Source organism: Pleuronectes platessa, chromosome 9 (genome assembly GCF_947347685.1).
Source record: "Pleuronectes platessa chromosome 9, fPlePla1.1, whole genome shotgun sequence".
NCBI classification, from domain to species: domain Eukaryota; kingdom Metazoa; phylum Chordata; class Actinopteri; order Pleuronectiformes; family Pleuronectidae; genus Pleuronectes; species Pleuronectes platessa.
The window spans coordinates 1,644,761-1,669,733 of record NC_070634.1 but is presented as its reverse complement, the minus strand read 5'-3'; the positions used below and the strand labels follow the sequence as shown (position 1 = coordinate 1,669,733).

The following is a 24,973-nucleotide window of genomic DNA, read 5'->3' as shown; positions in this document are numbered from 1 at the left end:
GAACTGTACTCTAAAGCGCTTTGAGTGGTCATCAAGACTAGAAAAGCACTATATAAATACAAACCCATTTACCAAAGCCATATCAAAGTTTTGACTCATACTATTCTAAGACAAACCTATTGTACAGCTGTTTGGGCTCAGAGAGCATTTCACATGAGAGAAATATTAATATAAAATTATAATAATAATACAATAAAAATGCTGTCGTTAGATGTCGTTTTTTGTTTTTTAGGGTGAAAACTATATTTATATTTCTAAATCAGTGCCTTTTACGTCCCTAAGTCATGAAACTATAACAGAAAAAATATGTTAAAATAGAACATTACTATATCCTCAATACAACATCAAATTTAAGTCAATTAAATATAATTTATAATCTTTCCAATGCTCATGAGTATTTTTAGCAGGACTTTTGCTATGATTGTCCTACTTCAGCAGGACTTTTAATTATATTATATTGCTTTAAGTAACCCTGTTACCCTCAACAAGAAACCCTATTCACAGGATGTTGCATAATCTCTGAACAATGATTCAAACAGTTCAAACACAAGACGTTTCTCTCATCTCTAATGTATTCAATATTATCATTTTGGATGTATCATGAGGTTTAACCGGGGGGAAGCACACAATATCTATATTGTTTTAACAAATGTTTTAATGTTAAAAAAACAACAGAAAAAAACCTCAACAACAAATAAATACAGTTTCCATATATACAGGTAGTAGAGATATATGACGTCTGTTGTGTTCCTCCTGCTACACAACACCTTTCTGGTCCTCATGAGAGCACTGATGGAAGACAAAGGACACTGCAGCGTCCCAGGAGGCTTTTAGCACCGGGTCTTTCAGGCCCTTTTTGTTGTAGCAGTGGTTCCACTGGGAAAGATTACTGGTACAGTCAGAGTCCTCTGCAGGAGGCCGAACCTCGCTGCCATTCACACATCGGTGACAACGAAACCTAATAACAACACAAGAGGCAGGAGGAAAGACTGCATGAATACATTGCTCAAGGAGGAGCAGTTTATTTCAGCTCTTGTCTCTGCAATGACTTGTCATTGTCACATCAGTTTCCTTACATATGTTTCCTAGCATTTCAGGTATAAGGAAATCTGCTATGTTACGTGTCCTCCTCTATTATCCATTCAACAGCATTATGTCAACTTGTTTACTGTTGCTTAGTTAGTTGTCTAGTCTTTTGCATTAGCACCACCAGTTGGACTAAATCAAACAGCTTGTTGTGGGTATTGTTTTAGAATGAACAATGGTCTGGAGGAACCTCTTAGTTCCATGAAAAAAGTTCCTGTGATTAAAAGCTGCAGGTGTTTTTGGTCATAATGCTGCAATGCTTTTCAAGAGATTTTTTTCCCAATCAAGTTTCTATCAACCTTCAATTTGATTGTTGACGTTTGTATAGCAATTTCATATTTTCAAAGAAATCTTTAAAGCCCTGACCATGGGCACGAAAAAGTGCACTGAATTCCACAATGATTGAGGTCTGTCATACAGAAACATGCCGTAGTAGAGCAATATAAATTAAACAAAAATGCTTTTTGGCATTTTTCAGTTTCAAAGCCTTCGTCGCTTGTATTTTCTGTTGACACTTATATTAATAGAAACTACAAGGCCCAGCCTTTATGATCATCACACTCACTGGTATTAAGCAGTTGGGTAAATGTATTTTAAATGCGAAAGTATTCATGATTCTGCATTGTATCAGATCCTTAGAGCCTTCCTGGAGTTTGGTGCTAATATGACATAAGCCTTGAATGCCTGGATTATTGAGTCACAACTGGGGATAATTACAAATAAAATATAGCTTTTTACAGTTAGTGTGAAAAATTTGAGGGTGTCCAGGTCAATTTATTATGTCTGACTAGTTATTTGAAATTGTTACATCTTTCTAAAGTTAATTCACTCCTCTGTAGATTTAGCAGAGTAAGCTTGCATACACAACTTGCATGAATAACTATGGTTTCTTTTTACTTGTCATGTGTGTCGCTGCTGGTCTCCTCGTTGAGCGTGAAGAGTTCTCGGAGTTCACCCAGAGAGAAGTGGCGCTCCACGTCCTGCTCCTCATCCACCACACAGCTGCTCAAGGCTTTCTTATGGGCTTGCCTCTGCAGGATCTTCTCCTCGATTGTCCCTGTCTGTACACACAAAGACAGACCAGTTAGGCTGGGAAACCCTGCAGCCCTGAAACATCTAATACCACTGTCTCAACTTTGAAGAATTCTATCAGTAGGTACAGTGCCTTGCATAAGTATTCACCCCCTTTGGACTTTTCTACATTTTGTCATGGTATAACCACAGATTAAAATTTATTTCATCGTGAGTTTATGTAATGGACCAACACAAAATAGTGCATCATTTGGAAGTGGGGGGAAATATTACATGGATTTCACAATTATTTACAAATAAAAATCTGAAAAGTGTTGAGTGCATATGTATTCACCCCCTTTACTGTGAAACCCCTAACAAAGATCTGGTGCGACCAATTGCATTCACAAGTCACATTTGCAAGTCACATAATTAGTAAATAGGGTCCACCTGTCTGCAATTTAATCTCAGTATAAATACACCTGTTCTGTGACGGACTCAGAGTTTGTTGGAGATCATTACTGAACAAACAGCATCATGAAGACCAAGGAGCTCACCAAACAGGTCAGGGATAAAGTTGTGGAGAAATATGAAGCAGGGTTAGGTTATAAAAAAATATCCAGAGCTTTGAACATCTCTCTGAGCACCATAAAATCCATCATAAGAAAATGGAAAGAATATGGCACAACCGCAAACCTACCAAGAGGAGGCCGTCCACCCAAACTGAAGAGTCGGACAAGGAGAAAATTAATCAGAGAAGCAACCAGGAGGCCCATGGTTACTCTGGAGGAGTTGCAGAGATCCACAGCTGAGGTGGGAGAATCTGTCCACAGGACAACTATTAGTCGTCTACTCCACAAATCTGGCCTTTATGGAAGAGTGGCAAGAAGAAAGCCATTGTTGAAAGGGATTCATAAAAAATCCCGTTTGGAGTTTGCCAGAAGCCATGTGGGAGACACAGCAAACATGTGGAAGAAGGTGCTCTGGTCAGATGAGACCAAAATTGAACTTTTTGGCCTCAATGCAAAACGCTATGTGTGGCGAAAACCCAACACTGCCCATCACCCTGAGCACACCATCCCAACAGTGAAACATGGTGGTGGTAGCATCATGCTGTGGGGATGCTTCTCTTCAGCAGGTACAGGGAAACTGGTCAGAATAGAGGGAAAGATGGATGGAGCCAAATACAGGGAAATCCTTGAAGAAAATCTGATGCAGTCTGCAAAAGACTTGAGACTGGGGCGGAGGTTCATCTTCCAGCAGGACAATGACCCTAAACATACAGCCAGAGCTACAAAGGAATGGTTTGGATTAAAGAATGTTAATGTCTTAAAATGGCCCAGTCAAAGCCCAGACCTCAATCCAATAGAGAATCTATGGCAAGACTTGAAGATTGCGGTTCACAGACGGTCTCCATCCAATCTGACTGAGCTTCATCTTTTTTGCCAAGAAGAATGGACAAACCTTTCCATCTCTAGATGTGCAAAGCTGGTAGAGACATACCCCAAAAGACTTGCAGCTGTAATTGCAGCGAAAGGGGGTTCTACCAAGTATTGACACAGGGGGGTGAATACTTATGCACCCAACAGATGTCAACTTTTTTGTTCTCATTATTGTTTGTGTCACAATAAAATTAATTTTGCACCTCCAAAGTACTATGCATGTTTTGTTGATCAAACGGGAAAAAGTTTATTTAAGTCTATTTGAATTCCAGTTAGTAACAGTACATAATGGGAAAAAGTCCAAGGGGGTGAATACTTATGCAAGGCACTGTAAGAAGACTGAACCTACAGAGAGCAGTCTGTAGATGTAGCAGGTCTTCTTCTGGCCGTCTCTCCATACCCGGGCCATTGCCTGCTCGTCATTAGCCGGGTTCCAGTCAGGATCAAACATCACCAAGCGATTGGCGCCAATCAGATTCAGGCCACATCCACCTGCCTTACTGCTCAGCATGAAGATGAACTCTGGGTTCTGAGGAACAGATGGATCAGAAGCTCTGTACCTGCATTTCAGATGTCACAGAATCATTTAAAACTGAGTTTCAGCTTACTGATGGACTGTTGAATCTTTCCACAATCTTGGCCCTCTTCTTGATGGACATCGTCCCATCCAATCGAACATAGAGATATCTGTAAAACACCAGGAGAATGGTTGTTACTCACTTTAAGTGACTCCCCCCCCTAAAAAACTAAAAACAATTAAATGTTGGTTTCCCAAAGATTACCTTCTAGATCTACATAATTTCTCAAAGAGGTCCAGTGTTTGTGTGTAGTTGGAGACGAGCACCACTTTGTCACTAGTTGTTGTCCTTGTCATTGCCAGGATGTAATCAAGAACCAGCATTTTCCCTGGAAACAAGAAGACAACTTCAATAAATTCTTCATCTTTATGGCACTCTTCAACTCAAGGTGCTTTAGATCGAAAGATACATTCACCCATTTACACACATACAGCACTTTCTATACCCAACACTTTGTCAATCACACATCTCATTTGTTACAGAAGGCGCAGCCTAAGGGGCTGTAAGGGGCATTTGGGGGATTCAGTGTCTTGCCCAAGGACACTGTGGACTGGAGGAAATCTAAGCCAACTGCTGAGCATCTGATGGGTGGACAACCGGCCCTACATCTGGACTCACAAACAACAAGATAAACCACAATTATTTAACCTGCAAAAACGGGTGCTTTTTTAGGGCCAAGAGAACAGTATGCAGTATTCACTCGCAGTTTAGGTCTGGTTTGGTCTCTATCAAATGCTCCTATACAGGGCTGAACTAAACTGTTTGTCAGAACTTTTTCACTGAGACCAGCTGCTGCTGGAAACGAGACTGATGAGAGCGCTGCGACAGAACCAAAACAGTGAGGCTTCAGTGGGGCAAGAGGCAAAAGACAACAAGAAGCTCCACAGACATGAGGGGGATTAATTCTCTACAGGTTTGTAACACCTGTCATCTTCAGGAACTCATGTTAAGAGCTGTTGATATGAACATTTTGAATAGAGCCATGTTTCATCAACATTATTTTCAAAGGCCCCATGAAATACAGTGAGGTTTAGGAACTAAATATCTGACTTTTCACTTCCTCTAAAATACCTTTACTGTTTAATGACTTATCCTGCACACAGGGGTGTTTACTCATTTTGCAGCCAATAATAAAGCTTTCTGGAATTGTTAACTCCCGCCCTGTGACTAGAATTCTGCCATTAATGACTGGCCCACAGGTTTCATTCAGTTTGATTAATGGGTAAAATCCACAGGCATGGGAGAGCAACAGTAACTTTCAATATTGAACTACTTTAGTAGTTCAATAGATCATTTTTTGTCGAAAATTAATCGATTTTGGGTAGATGTTGGGTTAAGACAAATGATCCCAATGTAATCTATTGGGGGTTATTCAGATTATGTATGTATGATACTCTGTGTTCATGTGAGGTAGCAAGATGAGAGTCCACCAACAATGAACTAAAAGATAACAGGAAAAACCCGTTGAACAAAGGAGGGCCTGATTAACACCTGGAAGTATGATTCAATTAGATAATAAGACAAGACAATCTGAAAGTCTGACAGAACAACCATGTTCTCTTCATAGAGCATTGACCGCTCAACATTCAAGAAGAATGTCTTCTACTGTCAAATCTGGAGCAGGGGCATCTCAAACATTCCCTCAATAGCTTCATGTTTTTATTGAGCACCTGTAAATAAGCAGAATCAAATAGCTCTAGCGTCTGTTTCACTGGGTCTTAAAGCATAATTACAAACTAAAATGTAAATCCAGATTTTACCACACTAGCTTCACATGGTGGCCAGGTAAATAACTTTAGATTACCCTTCAGTTATTCTACTTCTCCTAAATATGAGTCAATCATGCCGTATTTCTGTATTACTTTCTTTTTTAACACTATCACAGCTGTATTGTACATGTTCTTACCAGAAAGCTGAGGCTCCACAGCTTTAGAGCAGTATCCCGGTGGAAATAGATCCAGTGCCCCGTCAAAGCCCTCCTCGCCCTCCACACACTTCTCATAGATGAGTGCTGGGTCTAGAACACAGACCAAGCAGCAGATGGTTCTAAATAAAATGGGTACTACTTGGCCATTGGCATAAAAAAACCCACCAAATTTTACATTTGAGTCTGTACTTGAGAAGCCTACCTTAAAAAAGTACCAAGTTTCTCTCGATCAAGGATACATTCACTGATGCTACACACAAAGTAGTGCGTTCTATTTGATTTAAGCACTTACGATTACACAGTTTCTTGAGTGATGTGATGGAAGACAGGGAGGAGACACTTATCTTGCCCTCCTGTAACGTCTCAACAGGTTTTGCCTGTCTCAGGAAACGCTTATAGAGCTCAGTCTGCAGAGGAGTCAGCCTGAAGAGAAACACATCACTTGTATGAATGAAAACTCTTTCTTCAAATATTGTCAATGTTTTGTCATGAAACAGCATTATAAACTACAGTATTACCATTCAACAAAATGAAGCCATATTTCTCGACTTCATTTTGTAAAATGTAGAGTAATATTTCTACTTCAAGTTATGAAAAACACGACTTTAGTATTGGTACTGGACCACAGTTGTATAAGGTATGTACAGTATATATATATATATATATATATATATATATAAAGCTTTAGTAATACTTAAACCTAGACAAACATATTCCATCTCTCTTTTTACATCTAAACCTTTATGAAGACACCTGGTGAATCCACCCACCTGCAACACACAACCTGCTCAATTTTCACAGGGAGATACTTCGACAAGATATCAGACGTTCTCCTGATCAGACACCTGTGGAGGCACAACATGCTCAATATTATAAGGACAGTTAAATACATCATGTGTGGGCATTTATTATGTTAAATGCATTGAAAAATAAATTAGCAGAAGTGAATTAAACACCTGATGACCTTATAGCAGTCAAAGGTAGACATGAACAATGTGGATAAAATCTTCTTTTACAGTACATTGAATTTTACACAAAGTAGATATTTATATATATCATGACAGTTAAATTATAGAAAAACTGGTGGTTTATGGATGAAACAAGCAGCCAGAGATAAAATGTACATTCATCTGATTTAAAAAAACACTAGTACATAGGAAAAACTAAAAATAACATTTTTAAAGGTTGTGTTTAAAGTTTTTTTGTGTGGTGGTAGGTGGTGGAAATCTGAAAAAAATAGCAAATAACAAAATTATCCAAGAGCTCTACACAGCTCACTGTCGGTGTCGATTCAAAACAAACTCATTAATACAGACTTATAATAAGAGGAGCGACCTTGGGCGTAGCAGGTGGTTTCACTACATGTCATACGGAGGGCAGGTACACCAGATATGAGCTTAATGGAATGAAAAATTTTTACCAAAAAAAATTTGAGACTTGGTGAAAGACAAAGTTTATGTGAGAATGACATTTCCAAGACACAGGAGAAAGATATTTACAAAAACGCATATGAATTTTTTAATAAAGGACTGACAAAGTTAACTGAAACATGAAAATATAATAGAAATAATACACCCTGTGTTATATGTGTGTGCTGACCTGTTGACGATGCTGATGAGTTCCTTGAGTTTCTCCTCTCCAGCGTGTCTGTCTCTATCAGTGGCATCTGCATCTCTACCCTTCAGGATGGGAAGCTCAAAGCGCTTTTTAAACTCCTGAGCTGTGCCTGTCACCAAGATGAAGAAACAAACAAGTAAACAAACAAAGCACCAACTGCAGAAATAACTCAAATATGTGTGTGTGTGTGTGTGTGTGTGTGTGTGTGTGTGTGTGTGTGTGTGTGTGTGTTTGTGTTTGTGTGTGTGTGTGTGTGTGTTTACCAAGGATCCCAGCATTAACAAAGTGGACCAGGCTGAAGTACTCCAGCAGATCATTCTGGATGGGCGTGCCTGATATCAGTACTCTCCTCTGTGCACTCATGGCATTCAAGGCCTGGTATGTCTGGTTGTCAGAGTTCTTTAATCGATGGCCCTACACACATACAATTATTTTTTCGTTTGTTTAACTAATAGGAAAATGCACACTGCTACTGAGACCTGGGTTGGTAACAAAAAAACGAATAGTTTCAGTTAAGTGATCACACATCTGGCTTGAAATGTGTCAGGTGAAAGTGAATTATGTATGACATTCTAATATTTACTTTAGCTTACTGACATCACAGTTTGTCCAAACTCAGTGTGACTAAAGAAAGCCTTGTGGGGCCCCAACAGAATTGCCAAGGTATTTGCTGACATCAACACATGAACATAAACAGTCACACACAAATGTAACAACACTGTAACAGCTGTTCCTGACAATTCTAAAGAGTAACGGATCATACGAAATACCTCATCACAAATGACAAGTCCAACTTTGCCCTTGTGTAAAACCTCAGCGTGCAGTCGAAAGGTCTCATAGGATATGATCAGGATTGGGGTGTGAACTCTCAAACCATGCTGAGACATGAAGTTCACTAGAAATCACAGAAAACAAACCAATTAAGAGACACACTCATTACTCCATAACAACTCCTTAAGAAAACCTTTCTCATAACATAAGTTGGTATTTTGTTTTAGGAAACTTCCATGGATGTGGAATGCTATCATTTTGTCTCTGTGCTTGTGAATAATCATTGTGTGGATTTATTATCAGTGAGTCCAGTCACAGGCCTCTTATATAAAATAAGTATTTTAACCTGAAATCTGAATATTTGGAAAAAGCCCTGAGATGATGATGAGTGCAAATTGGTTTGCCTGGAACACATCAAGGAATAAATAGGAAGAAATATGTATATTGCTGCCTTAAAGGCACGTGCGTGTCTGACCATATACAGCATTCTGAAAGACTAAAACCTACAATCCAAGATGACAGGTGAAGGTAACTGGTAATGAATATGTGGCCACCTGAAAAGTATTTTCAATGTGCCCACTGACAATTAGTGTTAACCCGTCCCAAAGGATTGATTATGTTTACGATATGGCCCAAGAGGGGACTTACCAACATATCTCTTTGCTGTTGGTATTCATAATGAGAGGGAAGGAAGAAATTAACTAACCTAGCTGCTTATCGATTGCATCCTTTGAACCTCCATCAATGGCCACTGGTGTGATGCGTCCTCCCAGCCACTTTCCTACTTCATTGTACCAGTTGCGAACTAGGCTAGAAGGTGAAACCACAATGACCTTGTCTATCTCTGGCTTAGTGTCAGGGCTTTGGCGTAGCAAGGTCCAAATTAGTGCGATGCACTGCAAAGTCTTCCCCAAGCCCATCTCATCAGCCATGATGCAGCCATATGATTCAGAGATGCGTCTGCCTGTCACACACTCCCACAGGAACTTTACCCCCTGTGGGAAACAAAAGACATAATTTTCAACTTCACAGACAAAATCTTATCGTTACACCAACGGTTTATCCCTGGTTCACCTCACATCTTATAGATGAAGACTCTAAGATGTAATTAAAGGTTAGAGAAGAAGCTTGTAAGTGGACCAATACTTGACTTTGTTCCGTCACCCTACTGCAGGGGTGTCCAAACTTTTTATCCTGAGGGCCACATACAGAAAAAAATGTGAAGGTCTGGGCCACTCACGCCGCCACGCCCCCCTGCCCTGGAGCGGACTGTTGAGAGTGCGCCTCAATCGCGTAGCTTAGAGCGGGGGGCGTGGCGTCACCTAGTGTCAAAACTGAGAAGTACAATACAGTGGGCCATAGTCCATTACATTACAATTAATTTAGCTGACGCTTTTATCCAAAGCGATTTGCAATCAGTGCATTCAAGGGAAGGGGAGAGCGGGGTAATGTGAGACACCCCCTGTATCTAGGCAACGGAACACATTTGTGGTCATGTGATCATTATGTTTTCAAGCCCCTCCCATTCCACCCTTGCCATGAAGGAGAAGTTGGTGCTGATGTTGTGGTTAGAATATTCCGACCTCCTGCCACATAACGAAATCCATTTTTTTCGTCGATGAAAAATAATGTCATCGACGAAATCCTTAATGATCAATAATCGATCGTCGATTAATTATGCCTATCCCTACTAGCTATGCTTTCAATTTAAAAGGTAATTAGACACTCCCTGTATCTAGGCAATGGTACACATTTGTGGTCATGTGACCATTATGTTTTCAAGCCCCTCCCATTCCCCCCTTGCCATGAAAGAGAAGTTGGTTCTGGTGCTGTGTTAATTATGTTCTTTCACAAAAATGAAACCATGTGATTGATGCTAGCTGAAGATTAGCCTGAATTGCTAAGAGATGCTGTTTTTTCTAAAATGTTGGCTGTGGGGTAAAGTGAGACATATAGCACAAGTTAAGTTTAGTCCTAACCATATTTTAGTCTAATATTACATTACATATGTTTTATTTTTAATGCTTTAAACATTGTAGAAAAGCCATCATGAAGGATGAAACTACACCAGGAAGACAACCTGGGGCCAAACACCCCTCCCAGAGATGGAGAGTGCAGCCGCTGAGGTCATGCAAGGAAAGATGTCCTTAAGAAAAGCTGGAAGGGATAGAAATATTGATAAGACAACCCTCAAAAGATTCATAAAGAAAAAAGAGAAAGGGGAAGTAAAATCAGTAGCCTGGGGTGCAGTAGCTGAGGCAAAGAGAATATTCACAGATGAGATGGAGGAGGAGCTTGCCAAACACTTGAAACAACTAGCTGACCAGTTCAATGGCCTTGCTCCAGTTAAGTGCCGTGAACTGGCATTGAATACGCAGAGAAAAACAATATCCCTGTCCCTGCCAATTGGACAGAGAAACAATGTGCAGGCAAGCTAGGGTGTGCAAGAGATCACATGAATCATAATAATCATAAATGTGCTTAATTTACCTATTACAACATGTGTTGTTATGGTAGTTTTAAAGTGGAAAAGGTAAGTGGATTACTTTACCCCCTTGATTTCTCTGGTCTGTCTCACTTTACCCCGGCTACGGGGTAAATTGAGACACAAGACCACTTTTCAATCATATTTTCACTGCCCTTTGTCCTGAAGACATTCTGATCATTTCCATTGCTAGGAAACATCCTGAATTAATATGAAATGTGTACATTTTACTGATATATGATTTTAGCTCACCTAGAGGGGAGCAAATGTAAAAAAAATCTCACATTACCTCGCTCTCCCCTACTCGAGGGTACAAACCCAGAACAACAAGAATCAAGAAAGTAAAATTTCTTCAAAAATAGAGCAAAACTACATAGTGCTATAAGTTACTGCCATTTCAGTGCTACTAAATGTTAGTTTAAAAAAATATATATATATATATTTTTTTTAATCTTTTTATTTATTTTTTTTTATTTTTTTTTTTAGGCGGGCCAATTTAAAATGGATGGCGGGCCGCAGATGGCCCGCGGGCCGTAGTTTGGACACCCCTGCCCTACTGTTTGTAATGTCTAAGAGTGAACAGACTTCTCAATCCACCAACAAAAGGCCAAATCAATATCAAAAGATTCTACATTCCTATGGTTCAACGCTGTTGTAATTTTTGTTTAGTACAGGAAAAAAAACGTTTACCTCTCTCTGATGGGGTCTGAGCACTTTTCCTAAAACTGGATCCACGACAACATGGACTGGAAGTTTTTCTCTGAGCAGGAAAAAGAGGGATCCTTTTATTACATACATTTGTCCACTAATTAATTAATCATTAATCAATGAAACATATGTTCTTGAAGTCAATATTGTAGATGTGTGTAGTCAATAACTGATGTGTCTGCCTAAACAGTATGGTATGTTACAACTGTCTGATAGATATGCAACAGATCACTGTGAGGTGATAATGGGCGGCAGATTGCCAACTCATTGAAAGATTTTACTAATGGTAAAAATCTCCAGATTATTGAACATCTAATGGAAACTTTATCCACCAGTCACCACCTTTAATTATAAGTGTCAATCAATAAAGTGTTTTCATTGTAGAATCAATTAAGAGATTATTTGATGGAGGGAGGTACCTACTTGTCAGCTTTGATCAGGTCATGAGCACTCAGATTCGGGGGCTCATAAAGAACCAAAGCATCCTCTGCAAAGGGATCGTGAAGTGCTTTCCTCACTCCTGCACGCTTCAGACCAAGTGCCCTGATTCCCAGCGCCCCTGTGGAAATTAAGCAGTTAAATTAATCCTTTGTAATGTCATGTAATGCACTAGACATAAGTAGATTGAAGAGAGGAATGTTACCTGTGTAATTTGGAATCGGGATTTTAAATGGCTTGGAAAGGATACTTCGAATAAATGCCTCCTGTGGATACGATTTTAAACAAGTTACACAAGTAATGGCATCAAGCAGTAACCATAACTGCATTCGTTTACAAAATGTGTGCAAAGATTTAACAACCAGACAGTGCTTACATGTTTTTCACCATCCACACATGCAGGCCAGCTGTTGAGCTGAGTCAGAGGCTTTCTGAAAGGGGAAATATGGTTCTCTCTCATCTCATTATCTCTTTTTCTTTTTTTCTCCTGTGAAGAGGCACAACACACATTTCAATTTCAACACTCACATTCTCAACCAGACCATTTTTATATTAACTAAATCACACAATTTCTTACTGCTTTCCAAACAAGAGGCCTTATGAAGAAAAACTGTGACTCAATTATCTCCATAAATGACACATTACAAACATGAGAGACCAATACATAAACTATAGAAAACTAATGCTTCCCAATGATTCAGCAATAAAGTGTTTACAAAATGAAAATAGGCTGTTGTTGTAAAGTGTCTGCAGACATGTTGTATAAGGTCTGTGAATATTCCAGCAAGTAAGAAGACATCCAACTCATCATTATTATTATTATCATCAGCACCATCACTATGTTTATACCACCAGTGTCTTGCTGTGGTGGCTACAAAGTAGAATTGGTGTTGATCAAAGATGCTTCAGGTTTAACTCTCCTTTTGACAGTGGTTTACTTGTTGCTGGGTGAAGTCACCATGGTAACTCACCTACTGATCGTTTTCAGCCTACTGATCGGCTAAAAACTAAGGGGGACAGAGCATTTGCAGTTGGGGCCCGAGGCCTGAGGAGATCAGGTCAGCTGACTCAATTAACTCTTTTAAGTGCCTTCTTAAAACATAATTTTATCAAACAGCCTTTCCTGATTTAACCTGTCTTTACTGTCTTTTAAATTATTGAGCATTTTACATGGCCTGTATACACAAATGTATCTTACCTGTTTCTTCTAAACCTGATTTTTTTTTTATTATAGTAAAGCACCTTGGTTCTGCACCTGCTTTTTTTTAATATACTATGTACAGATATGAGACTTGACTACATACATACACCTATTTTAGGATGTAGGAAAGGAAACCAACATTTTACTGATCCAGTTGATAACTATTGTCAGAGCAAAGGTTATCAGGGCGGCGGCAAACCCAGATTACATGAGATATACTGGCTGTGCCTAAAATGCTCCGCAGCCCAGACTCCGGGCCAGCCCCTCCACACAGGTGGTTAACACGGTGGAGTTCAATGATGTGTTCGAGTCCCAATAACTCACGGTTCTACATGTCCACTCCTCGTCCTCACAGGACTCACCTCCCTGCCTCCGCTTAGCGACCTGACTGGGAGCCAGACTCCTCCTCTGGAACGACGGGTTTACAAGGAAAGGATTAGTTACAGAGCGTAGTTACGATTCTGTAGCGCCAGGGGACAAACACTCACCATTTTCCAACGTTCAGCGCCTGTTGCCCAGGAAACGCGTCACTCCCATGTTGATCTGCGAGAGGTAGAGCACTTATCAGATAGTGACGTTCACCTCAGCTGCTGTCAGTCCAGTGAAGATCTCATAGTAGTCTTCATTAGAAAGAGACGGCGGTACCCCTCCGGTTTACACGCACTCAGTTTCTAACAAAGTTCGCGCTAAATGTTGCACAACAGTACGGCAAGCCCAAAAGGTCATACTCACTTTTGTGTGCCTGCTGTAGTGCGCCGCCAGCTGGGAGACAGCTGATATTGCAATCCCTATGCCATACTGAACTGTCCTTTCAAACGAGTGTTTTGAATGGGACGTTCGCTGCTCCTGTGTCCAGGCAAAGTAGGTCATTTTGGAGCCAAAAATCGAACTAATTGTAAAATAAAAATTTTAAGCATAGATCATTTCTATGAGGTGTCCAGGACAACATAATAAAAGTCCTTAGAAATCCTAGTTGAGGAAATATGTTTAATTCTCATCAATGTGTGCCAATAAGGCAAGGCAACAAAACACCCCAATGGGGCTATTTTTTTTCCTTTACTCCTATAAAAATCATACTTTACACAATGAAAGTACCCATGAAAAGTAAAAAAATTGGCAGTAGGATGATTGGATGAAGATGGGCCGATGTATTTGTCATACATATGAATGGTGTTTCTGCCTATGCAAATTAGGACATATTCAATAAGTGGAGAGCTCATGTGCATAATCAAATTCATTTCAAAAGAAAATTGTAACACAAAAAAAGTGACTTTTCATGTATACCTTTACTATGTAAAGTTTTATTGTCGTAGGAGTAAAGGAAAAAATTAAGCCTAGTTGAGTGTATTTTGGGCATATTCGATTAGTGTATAGCTCATTTGCATATTCAAAGTCATTTAAAAAAAAAAACTTCATTTTGATTTTGATTTGTAAAGGAAAAAATTGCCCCATTTGGGTGTATTGTTGCCTGGCCTTATTGGCACACATCTCGGATTGATGAGAATTTAACAAAGTTCCTCAACTAGGATTTCATAGTACTTTTAGTATGTTGTTCTGGACACCCCATAGAAATTATCTATGCTGACATTTTTTTTTTTACAATTAGTCCGTCATAAAACGCTACTTTGCCTGGACTATAATGCTCAGGAGTCACTTGAGAGTTATCCAGTGAGTCCTCCTCAAACAGTTATATAATATACTGCGGCTGTTTGTTTGTCCGGTGCTGAGCTTCTTAAAGACTCAGTAAAAAAAGCTTGTTCTGTACGGTAATTGTTTTTCATAAAATTTAACAGAATATGCTCTTTAACTGAGGTTTATATAAATTTGAATGATGAGGACTAGGGAGTGATGTCAGATATCATCACCTGTGAATGTCTCTGTCCAAAATGCCGAAATAAAAATAATAAAAATTATCTGGAGGAAATTTGGTTGGATTTTGGTCTCACCCAGTTGCCGACTGCTGCTGTAAATTATGTGAAGACATAGAAGAGGACATACTTCCTCTTAACAGCTTATCCTTTGAATGTCACAGGGTGCTGGAAATCACACACCTGACCTCGGTGAGACATGGGTTCACTGCATGTCTCTAGACTGTGGCAGAGGTTCGACCCTAAACAAACCTAATAGTGTGGATGTAGCCCACGACATCAAGGCAGACACAGGGACAACATGCAATCCCACTCCTCCCTGTTTTTGTCCATTGTCACCAAATCTAAGTCTTGATATCACAGAGTTTCATCTCTGCTGCATCTTTTTCTCATTTCTTCTCATTGCTTTCCTTCTGTCTATGCGTCAGTATCATCTTATTTTCTGTCCTAGTAAAATTAGCTGTTGTTATTTTTTATCCCCTCTTCACTGATATTGACTCAATTATGAATCTTTAACACCATCTCTGCTTTCTCCTCATCTCTCACTGCAGTTTTTTTCCCCAGTTATGTACATTTATATAGACAAAATAGTGTAATGGATATGATTATACAAATGGTATATAAAAGGTTAAAACCAGCTACAATATTTTATGTGTTGGTGGATGAGAAATATGTTACGTTATATAACGCTAACAAGCACCATTCTGCTGCCAGGGAAAACCTGTAAGAAACGTGAGATACTTAATAGTATATTTTCCTCCCAATACTCCTTAATGTCTGCTTTAGTAAAGTTGAGTGCATTAAGTTTGTTTTGTTGTTGTTTTTACAATGTGGTTCTACTCGTACTTGTGTGGATGAAGTAATCAAAGTCCTTTCATAAAGCTGTGGAGTATGTGATTGTTCGACACACTCTACCAACAGGTGGCAGCTTCTCATGTCTGTGTGTCCAGGCTTGTGTGCATGCTGAGCACACACTGTTTGGTTGCACCTATTGAGACCCTGTAGTAAACACACGCTCCTCCTGTATGTGGCTGTCATTAAAACAAAGTAATCTGCGCTAAAAGCTGCTGAAAGTGTTGTGTCATCTTTGGATGTGATGCTTGGGTTAATAGACCATGTGAAAACTCTGTGGGAGCGGTGCGTGCAACATTGAGAGTCGGATGATTACAGTGTTATGCATTATAGACACTTGATTGGATACCCTGTTTTAAATACTATTACTACCACAATTGGAACCTGCTGGGATGTTCAATCACAAATCCACAGGATACAGTGTGAGGATTGAACTTGGCCAGTCAGTCAGTGCCGCTGGTCTTCGCAGCTCATTGGTTGTGATTGATAGATGGAAATTGTTGGATTAATTATATGAACTATGTGAAATTCATGGTGGAGTTAATGGGCCAGATAGATGATTGCAAACACACACGCACACGCACACGCACACACACACACAAACACACACACACACACACACACACACGCACACACACACACACACAACAATCCTTTAATCTACAAAACATAGGAACATGAAAATATCTTTAGAGTTTCAGTTTTTTAGGGATACAAAATATTGTATTTCCATTGAAAGGTAAATTTTTGATTTTGTCCTGACCTTTCAAGAACACGCTTTTCCTTCAAACCAAGATGACAGAACATTTATTTAATTTTCCTTCCCTTTGTATGTTCTATGTTTTTGGATTCAAGTCTTTAAAAGAAAAATGCACGTTTATTTTTCTTGTCCTTTCGCCAGATTCTCCACTTCAGTATCATGCAACAACATTTTTATTCTAAAGGTTCTTACAGAGGGGTTTGCTCATATGTCATTCACAATATACATACAGAGCATTTTATTCATGAAACACAGTGAAAGTGGAGTGTTAAAAACCACTATTGAAACCACTACCTGGAAATTACATTGGTGTCAATAAATAAGTAGAGTAGGAGCCAGAGCCTTATGTCATCAAGCTCTTCTTCTGTGGAATCATCTCCCAGTTTCAGATTGGGAGCAGGAGAATCCTAATTCTCTTAAAAGAGTAGGCTTAAATCCTTTTTGATAAAGCTTATAGTTAGAGGCTCAGATCTCTTTGGGATCATCTCTTAGTTAAGTTGCTATAGGTCTAGATTGTCAGGGAAATATGACACATGGGTCTCTTACCTCCTCCTCTCCCTCTTCATCACATTAACATCTCATCAATTCATGTTATGGTTTGTGTACTTTCCTTGTGTTTTATCATTGCATATATATAAACTACCATTACTAGCAACATCGCTATCATTTTATTTATTGCAAACAAACAAACACAACTATCGACAAGTTTCTGATCTATCTCTCTATCTATCTATATATGGTGGTGTAGTTGAAGACAGCGGTGGCGGGCGGCGGGGGCCCAACTACCCCTAACCAGCTTATGGGGGGCCCAGCTTGCAAAAGTTTGAGAACCCCTGATCTACCTCAACAGATATGGATGAGAGGAGAAAAATGATGGAGAGATAGAGGTGGGTGAAAAAGAGGGGAGATATGAGGGAAAAAGAGGGGCAGGTGGAAGAGAGGGGGGGAGACAGGAGAGAGAGTGACCAGGGACAGTTATGACATATTTAAGCTCTGTCAGACTTGTTATACTGTAGAGGACACAAGATTCACAAGAACTCTGTGAAGAGCACAGTGAAATAAACTGGATTCATGTTTACAACAGCAGTAATTTCACCCAAAGAAGAATATATCAAAAGGGAACAGAAAAATTAGGTGACTAATTTCTTGATGTGACTGTCTCTCAAAAAGGATTCGAAGCACAATAAACCAAAGTCAGATAAAAGTTTAAATGTTTTATTACTAACAATGTACAAAACAGTGGCCAGAAGGCTTTTTAGAATACACTGAATATATTCAAGATAATACAGTACCATGATGAATATGAAGACTATGAACACTTCTTATATGAGGTTAATAGGTGAATACTGTGCTACTGGGTTGTGATATACAGTACAGTGCCGATCCTATTGTAAGAGCACTACAGCAGCCCTTGGTTGTGTTCACTGGCAGAACATTGTATGTGTATGAAAGACGTGTTATACACAAATACCCAGTTGTGCTTAGGGCATGATGGAGTTTTGCTCAACATGTGTTATAAGCAAGTTTTGGGCCTGAATGATTGTAACTTGTGTGAATTGAACAACCCTGTCTCCCTAAAGTTTTGTGTCTATACAGAAACAGTAGCAATACATTTGATATAACATGTAACGACAACAGGATTATGTTTCCTATAAACACAATGAGGACATTTTATTTTTATTTATATACTTGACTAATAAATTAATAAATTGTCTAATGCACTGATACTGAACATATCAGTCAGATGTTCACAGTGTTAGTTGTCGTAGAACAACCTCCACTTGTAGTGACTCAACTGTTATTAAGAAAAAGCTCTAAGTTCAGGTCAGTGAAAGCTCAGTAGTCTAGTTTTATGAGTAAAAGTTCACAGTGACTCTAGACACAACATGAATGTTCACTGTTAATCAACCAAAGCCACCATTGTTGATGAGCATTATGCAGAGTGTCAGGACACACCGACAGTGAGTCATGCACTGCCTACATCTGATATCACCTCAACCCCCTCAACCAGACTCCTCTGCTTCTGATAAATTCATTGAAAAAAAAAAAACTCTGACAATAATGACGGATTCTGTTTCTGACAGGAAACAAATTTGTATAGAAACATAATTTGTAGGTGACAGGGAAGATTTAGCTAAAGTCTGAACTCTGTCCTTCACAGAACAGTGGGTATATATGTAATACAAGTAATACCTGGCTACTTCATTGAGATTAAACATCCTGCGACCAAATTTATCCAGATACATAATAAATAAAATAATTTAAAACAATAAATACTCTTATGTACAGTAAGGCAACATGATGCATAGCATCTATAGAGAAGTTACATTTTGACTTTAACAGTCACAAAAGGCCTCAGAAATCACTTAACTACAAACGGTAAAAGCACATTCAACCAATATTTCGAAACAGATAATTATTTTTCATAATCAAAGAATCTCACATATCACTTTTGTTTTTGGTGAAGTATACTAAGGAGTCCTACATTTTGAGAAAAATGCCTGTGGACAGTCAAATGACCCTGAAACCAATCTCACCTCTGTATCGGGTGCTTCTTATTTTTCGTTCTCCCTGCTCCTCTGCCATCATATCAATTTCCTCAATCCATGTCCCTTTTCTGGACGACAGTTGGTTGATAAACCAAGCATGAAACAACTTCATCATCATCATTAATTTATCTTGGCTATTTTCTCATAAAAACCTGGATAATTTAATGGTCAGGGAGAGGAACAATCTGTTGTCTTTCAGTTGTAAAAACCTTTTCAATCACAATGAACATTTTCGCGTAAAAGTTATGAAAAACAAAGAAATTACTATGTATCACTATGTCAAAATTAAAATTCAAAACAAATGTTAACATGAGAATGTTTTAGCCTCGCTAGAAACATATTTCATTGCGTTTTGTGAATTTTCCATGCCAAATAAAAATCAAATCACAGCAAAGTGAGGAAGTGTACTGCATCTCTATGTTGTCCAGCAGAAAGCAGTGCTGAGCTGCTCTTACTGGCTACTACACGGCACTGACTTTAGTTTCCATCAGGTTGTGTGAAGATACCTCAATTTTTGGATTGGACAGTTCCAGGACCACCTCCACAAATGTTTGTGATTGTAAGTGAGTGACTGAGCCACACCATTGGTCTGTTGGACTTTTCCCATTGGCTGTTGGTCTTTTAAAATGATTTGGTGCAATAATCAATCAATCAAATTGTATTTGTATAAAATTAACATGGTGTGACATCCTATGTCCTTAATCAATAATGAGTGCAACTAAATTCTTTTGATTGCTTTGATCCTCTTAGCTGCCATGTCACAGTTAAACAGAAATTACCAAGTAAGGTGGGACACTCCAGTGTGCCATAGGATTTCATTCACAGAGCCTAGACGAAGACATTCAATTTAAGTCTGTATGAAAAAAAAAGAACAAACAGCACAATTTTCATTTTCACATGCCCATAAACATTGTTTTTAAATGGAGACGCAGCCCCTCTCCACCCACAGCTCAGGGGCAAAAAAACAGGCACCGTAAATCTTCTATCATTAACTTTACAGACTGTGGTTTGAATGAGGTACTCAAAATTGTAATAGAAACTAGAATTACCGCACTGGGGTTGCATGCCTCCGCCAACCACTGCTGTTTCTGTGTACATATTCTACATATATTTTTTTTATAACGGTCACTGTTAACTTCCCCTTTGACAACTGAAACACAGTAGCATGAGGTCCTTGTGACCGCTTGACTTTGGGCTACCAAGATGAAATCCGAGCTCAACTGAATGTTTGCTCCAAATGTGAAAGAATTCCCTTGAATCATTTCAGAGATATAGAATTCATAAGTTTCCCGAAATGTTTCACGTAATTCCTCCGGCCACTGGCTATTGCTGGTACGGAGGCATAAAAACTGACTCATATCAAAACATCTATCTGAGGTGAAAGAGCAGCAAAAATTATAATCTTTGCAAATACACACATTGGGTCGTACCGTGCTGTTAACACCTGGAGACTGAAGACTGATCCAGCTGTGTCATCGTTATCAGAAAGACATGCTGTTTCACATATCAGTTCAGGGGTATCTCTCTCGAACATTCTTATATGGAAGTAACTGAAAAAAAATGAGAAGCACCCTTAGTCCAATCAAACACTTAGTCTAGCTCTTTTATGCTGAAAGGATACACAATCCAGTGAGTCCAAAGCGGTCTGCTTTACGTATATGATGTAAAGCATCACTTATGATGTTTTGGTAACAAACAAGTTTGTTACCAAAACTATGAGTAGATTCAGACTTGTACTCTTTTATTAATTTCAAAGAATGTCTTTTCTCCTTATACAATGAGCTGGTCCTGTGGGATTTTTTTTGGACACTAGCATCACTATTTTCTCCTGTCATAAAAACATGAGATGTAATTGAAAGGAAATGTGCAGCTTCATGTGTGGGCTTGGCTGTAAGCACTCTTCAGATAATCTTCAATAACAAAAAACAATGGAAAATTAAGTCTTTCATTGAGCCTAGTAGTGAGGTGCTCTGTTATCCTGGTGCTGTATGTGGAAACATGCTTTTCAGAGATACACAGTGGCAAAAAACTAAGTAAAACAGGCAAATGCTTATTAAAAATATTTTTAGACTAGTTTTCAATGCTGCTTGACACAAAAATGTAGAATGAATACTGTCTTTATAACTGGTCAGATGTGCAAGGGCTGGAAACTGCAAAGTAGATGTGGTCGACTGACTTAACATAAACATCTCATACCATTGATACTGCAGCAAAACATTTAGATCCAGAGCCAGCATTTAACACTATGAAACTGATAATAGTAATAATAATAATAATATGTTATAACTGCAGATAATGTAGATGTAAGCCCCTCAACCCTAAAATGATAAGCCATTAGATAATGGATACATGTATCATGCACACATTTAAAATAAGATTTTTAACTGTGTGTACAAAGACACACAAACATGTAAATCTCTGGCACCTACAAAGAGCTGGCAAAAACACGATTGATAGTGTTGGTTGGGAAGCCAGTAAAGGATAATGTCCTGTTCTTTTCACTTGAAAAGTAACCATATGCTACGTTGTTTCATAAAAAAACGCAATATTGTTGTATCATGTACAAAAGGCTGTTTCATTCAACATTTTGATTTTTACATTTATATAGTAGGTAGTTTGTTATATTATTAGCTTTCATTAGCCGTAAGCATAGTTTAGTTCTCATTACCATAATCTCTTCTTCACATTTGCTGTACAGGTACAATGCAGTTGCATTGAAAATTAAGATCATTGCATTGAAATGAGTAACTGAATTGTTTAGTACAGTCTTTTTGTGGTAACTGAAAGCAGTTTTCTTATTCAATTTTGCAGAAGTTTTTAGTGACAAAGTCACAGTGTACATGCTTCTTGTTCGGGTGATAACATGTGACTACATTACACGTTGTCTGCTCTACAAAAGTAATACACGAGCAAAGGAAAGTTAATCTGAATTTACAGACTTGAGTTGTTGAAACTACAGGTCGACTGAGTGGTATCATGTCACAGGACTATATTTATGATGGCATCCTACTATAGTCTGTCGACAGTGTTGCAAACAAGCTGAGCTAAAACAAGTTCTCGAGTGGCATGTGGTTAGTGACATACCTTCAGGGTTATGCCCTGGCTTTTCAGGGTTACACCAGTGGTTCACATTTTTATCAGGATAGATAAATGTGGTAGCTTCACACCTAATCAGGTTTTGTCTGAGATATTGGACCAAGGCACTACCAAGTTTCCAATAATTTATCTTGGAAAATAACATTAAGACTCATGTAGATGAGGGTGGAGCTTGGTGTGTCGATTGTCAGAGGGTCTCAAAGGAGGCCAGAATACTCAAGGACCAGCAAGCCCCTTTGCTTTTAACCCCTTATTGCCTGAATTAATTTCCAATTATATTAAAAAAAATTGATGTTTGTTTTTGGCTGTCATACAGTATCTTAATTAAGTGGAGATTGTTAAATTTAATATAGTATTTACAGTAGATATAAAATTAAGGTATGAGGCAAATTAACGACATTAGGCATAACAGGGCATAACCTTAATTTAACAAAATTTCCAGTCTCTGGTATGTTTTTGATGCTGCTTTTGATTATGATTGAATAACAACATATGTTTCTGTACAATCATTGCTGTTCCATCATCACAGTATTTCAAATACAGCTTAATACCTCAAAATAACTAAGCTGCACAGTCCCAAGGGGCTAGTATGTATTTTCCACTCCGACCACTAGATGGCGGCAGAGTGCTTCCAATACCTTCCTTGGTATGTGTAGTATTTGCACCATCAGGCACAATCGTCACCTAGGCGGCATTAAGACCGGAATGGGGTTTGAAGCAAATTCGCGACATTCGTCTACAAGGGGTTAATGTTTAGGGCTTAGGACAGAGGATGATCCACCTTGTTAAATGGGGCTATACAAATAAAATTTGATTGATTGATGATTTTCTTATGAATTTGTTATATATATGAGTGACTGTATTTATCTATCCACAATGTGAGGGGCCAACACCCGATAGTTTATTTATTAAAATGAGCTGCCCTGGAAGGAATGGGTTGCAGAGAGTTGTATCACATGATGAAAAGCAAATCCTGGTCTTATAAAGACCATTGTATTTTCAAAGAGATATTACTATAGACATTTCATTTACTATTAGTATGTTTTCACATCATAGTTATATTTCACACTTAAAACAGGTTGATGTGTTTTGATTTATTTTAGGCTGTCTTAAAATGGATCCATCATAGAAGGGTCACTGGATTAACTTATTGGCAAAAAATGGATATATGTCCTATTAAAAATCAAGCAAGTAAGAGACATATCCAAACAACGCAATGATGTGGATGTAATTTTCAAAGACATTATCCTTAGATTAGCTAGAATTTTTTTTCTTTTAGAGTTAGGGGTGATTTATATCTACATTTTTTGCTTTGTGTTCTAGCAGGCTAGTAGTCAACAAGCTAGCAGCACAACATGTCCTTGGTCCACATCAGACCTTTAAAGCCGAATTACAGTTCAAACTATACAAACAACATCTTCAATCTGTTTTAATATAAAAGTATCTACTTGTTGCCATTAGCCTGGATTTCATTTGGACTCTGTTTGGGTTGTTGCAAGCTGTAGTTTAAATGCTTCCTGCCATCACTGTTGATATACATATTGTTGTTAATTCAAATGAAAATCAGTATCTCTGAAACTTTGACTCTAGATCTTCCTCTATAGAGTTTGGCATTTATAAAGGTTTAAGTAACATTACAAAAATTGTAACACAAAGTAAATAATACCATTGCCTTGAATTTGGGAGAACAAATCATTCTTCACAATGTCATAGGTCAATAGTGTCATCAGCACTTGTTTCTCTGAATGCTAATGCTACTGAATTGATGCTGGTGGTGTTTCTGCTCTCCACGTTAATTAAAATGAACAACCTAACAGCAATAAGTGATAAGAAGTAATTGGATAGTCTTTGGGTTTTGGCTTTTAGACTTATGAACGTCTCAGCACAGATTAATTGTATTAATGCTTCAATTTCTGCTAATTAACTTGCTTAAAGTAATCCTTTAAACAAATTAAATCAAATGTTACCCTCCATACCTGTTCCAATAATTCTGCATCCCGTTAGTCTCTTCTACCTTCCACTGTAGGACTAACGAATCAGCTAAATTATCAGAAAACTGGTGAGAGCTCCCTTTCAAAAATAACAAAGATGTATTATGAATTCTGCTGACATAACTCAAGATGTGTGCTTAGAAATGTAACCAGTTACTTTGAGCTTCTGTTGCCAAAGAGCTCAAGATCTCAAACATGCCAGAGGGGTGTGCAACGACAGCCTTCAGAAGACAGAGTGAAGGACAACAAATAGATTATACTATGAAGTGGAACACTGCAGAGTTCTCTGCTCTGTGCTTATTGCTGTTGGCATTTAATGAACGTTCCACTCCTCTGCTGGATGCGGACAGCCAGATAGCCTTCTGGTGCCATCAGACTCTGTCCAGAGGTATCTAAACCTCGATGAAGCTGAGCTATGAACGAAGGGAAGGCTTTGTCCACACTACTGTGGATCCCAACTGAGGCCCTGGCTTCAGACCACATGAACAAGGCGTGAGTCACCCAATGTACATACCAGGCCTCACAATATCCTGCTCTTCCATACAAGAGCTTATGGGAATTTGTGCATTTGAGATAGACACTCCTCTTTGCAG

The 24,973-nt window shown here is 38.7% G+C and overlaps 1 protein-coding gene across 6 annotated transcripts; it reads right to left on the bottom strand.

Annotated features, from left to right (window-relative positions):
- Positions 1-637: 637 nt before the first annotated feature.
- rad54l (RAD54 like) lies at positions 638-13,954 on the bottom strand. Of its 6 annotated transcripts, none has more exons than XM_053431430.1 (18): positions 13,753-13,954; positions 13,585-13,672; positions 12,440-12,547; positions 12,269-12,329; positions 12,049-12,184; positions 11,608-11,677; positions 9,139-9,427; positions 8,432-8,556; positions 7,925-8,075; positions 7,644-7,770; positions 6,815-6,889; positions 6,337-6,467; positions 6,024-6,134; positions 4,322-4,445; positions 4,148-4,226; positions 3,889-4,068; positions 1,984-2,147; positions 638-958 (listed from the first exon to the last, which is right to left on the bottom strand). In XM_053431430.1, exons 3-18 carry the CDS (start codon positions 12,521-12,523, stop codon positions 757-759), a joined length of 2,109 nt encoding a protein of 702 aa, XP_053287405.1. In that variant the 5' UTR covers positions 12,524-12,547; positions 13,585-13,672; positions 13,753-13,954; the 3' UTR covers positions 638-756. The 6 variants fall into 6 exon arrangements, with proteins under 6 accessions (XP_053287405.1, XP_053287401.1, XP_053287402.1 ...); XM_053431426.1 differs by having other exon boundaries at positions 12,440-12,550; positions 13,589-13,672; XM_053431427.1 differs by having other exon boundaries at positions 3,940-4,068; positions 12,440-12,550; positions 13,589-13,672.
- Positions 13,955-24,973: the final 11,019 nt, after the last annotated feature.